This window comes from Atta cephalotes (assembly GCF_000143395.1).
Source record: "Atta cephalotes unplaced genomic scaffold scaffold00012, whole genome shotgun sequence".
Taxonomy (NCBI): Eukaryota; Metazoa; Arthropoda; class Insecta; order Hymenoptera; family Formicidae; genus Atta; species Atta cephalotes.
This window is the reverse complement of record NW_012130076.1, coordinates 3611889-3618030: the sequence shown is the minus strand read 5'-3', so window position 1 is coordinate 3618030 and position 6142 is coordinate 3611889. Positions and strand designations below refer to the sequence as shown.

General features: G+C 23.9%; 1 protein-coding gene across 1 annotated transcript in view; it reads right to left on the bottom strand.

The window, feature by feature from the left end:
• Positions 1–5464: 5464 nt before the first annotated feature.
• The window catches only part of LOC105617345, a 2596-nt gene continuing 1918 nt past the window's right edge, over positions 5465–6142 (bottom strand). The window contains exon 3 of the mRNA XM_012198907.1: positions 5465–5759. Coding sequence (XP_012054297.1) covers positions 5465–5759 — 295 coding nt within the window. The remainder of the gene's footprint in view (positions 5760–6142) is intronic.

Here is a 6142-nt window from a genome sequence, read left to right as displayed (position 1 = left end):
TATATATATATATATATATATATATATATATATATATATATAAACAGTTAAGATTTTAAAAAATAAAGTAATTATCCAGATTAAGGAACACTGCGCCGATGATTTTGATCTTGACATATGTTGTCAAAATCATGATCCTGAGTAAAAATTAAACCTCCGATAGGTCTTAGCTGGCAGTCGTTCTTAGTTAAAAAGTTATTAACAAAAAATTTCTACTATTCAGGATATCCCGTAAGTTTTGGCCAATCACTTTTGTGTAAATAGACCGGACTAAACTAAGTCTAATTTATTTTCTTCTCATAAAATTCTAAGAATTTAAAAAAAATTTAATACAGTATTCTATGTGGTAAAAATAAGAAAATGCAGTATTAAAAAGTTCTGAAAAAATTCTGAAAAAATTCTTAGCGTTCTATGAGAAAAAAATTAATGATTTTTGTCTCTTGCAATCTTAAAATTGATAGTAATATTTGAGTAAAACATTATTCAAGATCAATATTTGGCAATTTTTAGTAATTAATATTTTGTTAACTATAAAACTTTTCGAATCAGATTAGTCCGCTCTATCTCACAAGAGCGATTGGCTAAAATTTACGAGACACCCTGTATAATGACAATTCCCTATTTTAAAATCTGTTTAATAGTCACTGTAAGGAACATCGCGACCTTGACATATGTTGTGGGTGATCTCCAACAAATTTTAGATAGCTAGACAAAACAGAAAATCTCTGCTTTAAAACATATTGTAAGACTACGGGCATATTGTAGAGTTACATAACTACAAATCTCTGTTGTATTCCGCTCCTTTAATGCGTAAAAAACTCATTTCCTAAAATATTAAAAATAAAAAATAAAAAGGAATTACATATAAATATATATACCTATTCCTTTATCAAAAATTAAATGATATCTGGATTAATAACGTAAAATAATGAAAACAAGCTTGCAAAAGAACTTATGAAAACAAGTGCATTATACTATATATATTATTATATACAATAAGAGATAATCAAATAACATATAATGTAATATAATTGTATTATTTATGATACTAGATACTAAATGAGAAAACAAATTTGGTCACAAATAAATTTTTAACAGTGACATCTTTTTTATCTTTTTATCTTTTTTTTTCTAAATAACTCAATTTATACAAAGAAACTGATAAAAATTATTTGTAAATTGTATAATTATGTATAATGTACTTGCTTTTTGTTATTTATATACAAGGTATCTATTTTTTATTATTTACTTATTTCATATACAATTAATTTATATTTCTTTAGTAACTATTTATGCGAATAAGAGATAAAAATAAAATTTGCCTTTACATTTTTAATATTTTTAATATTTTTTAAGTTTTTTAATATTTTTAAATTTCTATTTGTCATACGTAATTAGTGAGAAAGAAATGCAAACAATACATTTAATTTAATACATTATTTGTGCTAATACAGTGTATTTGCAAATTAATGGTTATGGAAGCTATAATGATTATATACGGTTATTAAAATATTGTGTGGCCTTATTATATACGATTCTTAAAATATTATGACACAATAATAGGATTAAAAAAATTAATTTGCATTTGATGGGTTATATATTATATAACTAATAATTAATAAAACGCTTAATAATAAAATAAGTTTTACATAATACCACATGTATTATATTAGAAAAATAATATTAATTTGTTAGTTCTATTTACATTTATTTAAAAAAAATGTATGGCGCATAATTATTTGTTAGAAGCATTTAATCCATTCATATTATCTTCCAAATTAAATGCTGATAAAGCTTTTTGACGTCCCATTTCCTTTATAGTTATATCACTGCATTGCTGCTCGCATCAATCATATTATTATCTAAATTTGAATCGAAAATCCTTCATCCAAGGAATGATAAAAAAAATTAGAAATGCAATAAAGAAATTAGATTCAATTATGCATAAAACTCCGGTATAAAGCTTTCTTTAATTAATTCCCTTAATTGTTGAATATACTTAAAATACATTTACTTCTCCTTATGAGTTTAAAGGTGTCTGATTAAATTAAAATATTTTTTTTTTCAGAATTCTTAATTTACATAGTTAATCTTTTTACATAGTTTGCATATTGCCTCTCAATCTTATTGGAATAAAATAATCCTATATCCAATGAATTTTATTTTCTATCTTCTATTCTTCTGTTAATTAACATTTTGATCCATAAATACATGTTCAGTTAAAAATATTTATTTTTTAATTTAAATCGTCCATACTACAAATATGTAAGATTTGCTCAATATTTTTCCCTTAGTCTTCGTTGCGGTCGGTGTTCAGAAGATACTACACAAAGCCACCCGATAAACGAAAAAGACTGAAATTTCAGCGATAGATCCGCTCACACGATTTTTCACAAACTTGCATTAGTATAGAGTCGTCTTCCAGGCTTGCGACTGAACCACTGGTATTGAATGTAAATCTCAGGTAGAGAAATGCGTTATTTGTTATAAAATTATCATTACCTCGTCGGTAATAAAATTATAATAGCGCTAATTTTCGTATTTTATAGTTTTAACATAATTACATTTTTTTGGTACGATAACAAATTTAACAATTACTTTAATCGTTATTTGCATTTTGAATTTATTTGTGACATAATTTGTAATATCTTCGATTTTCATTCATCGATTAATATTTATAGTTCTGTTAAATTTATAGTTCTTGTTAAATCTAAGACCATTCATTAATTTATTTAATCCAATAGATTCCAAAATATTCTTGTATGCCTTTTCATTTTAAATCTTTATCACACGGCTCGTAATCAAAATTTTTAGACTACAATTTAAAGTAAAAAAAGTTGAACTTTCAAAAATTAAAGACATTTGAAGAAAAAGATAACAGGAGATAAAATAAAAGAAATACTGAACCTTATCTTTTTAACGACACACACAAATGTTCAATATAAATATAATAAATTATTTTACATACATTCGAAACGAGACCGAATATAGGCTTTCTCTCATTTAATTAAAAACATTTGAAAATAAGGGCGTATAAAGATTGATTATAATAATAAAAAAAAATATTTCTTGTATATGAACGTTTTTATTCTTCGTCTGTCTAAGTTTGAATAAACAGTTTTGCTACAGTCTTTAACCTTCATCAAGTACCATAAAAAGATTCATCATCTGACCATCATATTATCTGACTTTCCATGATAAATCATAGTTTTTTATAGTATTTTTAAAATTATGCGAAGGTAAGTAGTGCTGGTAATATTAAAATTGTGCAATAGTAATTACTGTTTTAGCTACCAATGGTACCTGATGAATGTTAATAACATATAAAAATAATTACAATCGAGAAAGTGATAGATAAAATTGGTAGGTAAAAATTATATATTTTTATCTCTAAATTTTTTGAAATGGAATCTAACTGTAAAGAATGAAAATTGAGTCAGTCTTAAAAAAGAGTGGCACAATTTTAATCTTTAAAAGAGATTTCACTCTTCACATTAAGATTTTACTCTAAAAGTTTTAGAAAGTATATAAACGGATGAGAAATATACTACGTTACAATAAAAAACAGTATATTGAAATGATAAAATATTAATTTTGGTTACGTATAAAACAAAATTTCATCCAAATTTAATTAAATTTAAAGACATATTAAAAATTTTAAAAATAATTGATTATCTGATAGGTTTCTAAACGTGTAACAATCTGTCAAAAAGTAATTTGTTGTTCTATTGTCAATCAAAGATTTTTATTTTATTAGGTCGCTTAATTAGTGGCTCCGTTTGTCGTGATATTTCTTATATAAAACTGCATCATATAATTACATTATTTTTATTTTTTTGTCTAATACTTGAATTCCTTTCAGTACTAAACAGCCATCTTGCCTACTTTGTATATGTATTCCAGTGCCTTTATTTTATATTATTCGTAAAAGGTAAATAACATATGTAAAATTTATATATAAAGTGATATATAAAATGTCATTGTTAAAATTGACTCACGGAATATTTTGTTTTTTTTCAGTATATTGAAAAAGATAAAATTCTTTTCTTAATATTAAATAAATGAAAAAGAATTTCTGAAAATTACTTATTTTTGATATCTATTTGAAAATGAAGATATAAATACAAATTAATGATACTAAACTATGAAGAAAAAAATTACTCCTTTATCAGTGAATAACTGACCAGAAATAACATTTGGTCATAAACAAATCATCTACTTAATATCAACACAATTGGCGCACATGTTTTATGAATAATGTGAATAATCATTATGTCAAGAACTAACTTAATAAATAAATATTTAGAAAACGTTGTATAAAAGCTCTAGTACTTATAGAGTATGTATAGATATTAAATAATGTATATATATGTATGTACAATTATTTATACACAAATATGTCTATATGTATATGTATATTTAATATCTATATATATATTTAAAATATGTGATATTCATAAAAAATGATGTAAATAAACTTTTATGTAAGATAAAGTTATATAAAAATTTATATAAATATTAATTATATGCTTAACGTACAATATAATTAATAGAACTTTAAGTGTATATATCTGGACATATTTGTATAAAGAAGGTTAACAATTTACTTAAATTTAATTATCATTTGGTAATCGATTCAGGCGTAGTGGTTCATTTAATGTGTTTTCATTTGAGATTTTGTTAATTTTTATATCTTAAATTTAAACTTATATTTTGTTTTTATTAGATAGACCAAAAATATGTTTTATATGTTTATACATTCTATGCCTCTTAAGGGCCTCCTAAAAATGATTAGTCGTAGTGTATACACAAATAATTTACGTATCACATATTAACGTATAGATTAATTGTGAGAAAAAATTCTGGAATAAAAAAGAAAAAAGTAATTGTAAAACGAAAATTACATGATTTAGTTGGTAATATTAATTCCTTGAATCCGCTTAAGTGGTGGATCTTATATGGTCTTACATTCTGTTTATTGGTTGAACGCAATAATTTTAGAAGAATATCACATACAATACAATAACTTTTATCCCATTCGAAAATCCTCCAAAATTAAAGTATATATATTAATATGTGTCTGCAGTTTGAAATTTATATCACAAACAACAATTTTTTTAATTAATATGTTCTTCTAACATTTTTTAGATCTAAGTGGCGTCTAGAATTTTCAAATTAATCGCAATATTTGTTTAATACAAAAGTTTTGGAATTTGTACGTACAAAATTGGAAGTTACAAACTAATAGAGTGATTAGAAGAACAACATCGTTGGAATTAACGTGTAATTAAAACAATATTGCTTTACAAAAATTTATGTACATATGTGCGACATTGAATTGCAGTATGTAAGAATGTGTCAACGTGTCATAGTTTATCAATAAAATAATAATTTCCTTCAGAGTTTGTTTTTTGAAGTTAGTATCTCATTAAGAAATAAATTTGTATATACTATGATGTATCAATTATTCTTTTTTTAGAAGATCATAGGTTATCTCGCATTCACGATCAGGAGAGTAAAAATTACGAATATTATCTGATGATTGACCAAGTAATAATTGAAATTCTTTCACTTCGAGAAATTCTTCTCTAGCGGGAAGTTCTTCTCTAACGGGAAGTTCTTTTCTACTGAGAACTTCTTCTTTATCGCATAACTCTAATTCGGCGGAAAGTTCTTTTTCTATATTTTCTATATTTTCTATATTTTCAAGAGGACTATCCGTAACATGTTCTGTTGATTCTGAAGTCTTCGTTGCGGATCTGTATTTATGTATATTGTGATAAAAAAATTAAAATTATAAAATGTAATATATTATTTAATAATTATATTATTTGATAATTATGTAAAAAGTTTCATCTCTTCAATCTAAATATACGGCAGAATAGGAAAAATCTAAGTAACTTATGAATTGTTAAATTAAATATTTATATTTATATTTGCGGCTTTGTAAATGAAAGTATAAAACTGTCTCAAATTTATTGTTAGAATATATGATGATATGATATGAAAATATGATATATGCGAAATAAAAGATACAATAGTACATGAAGAGAATTTTTTTGGGAATTTATCTCATAGATATGATAGTCATGGAACAACTTTGTATTTCGAAAAGCTTTATGTTAATTTCTCTCTCTCTCTC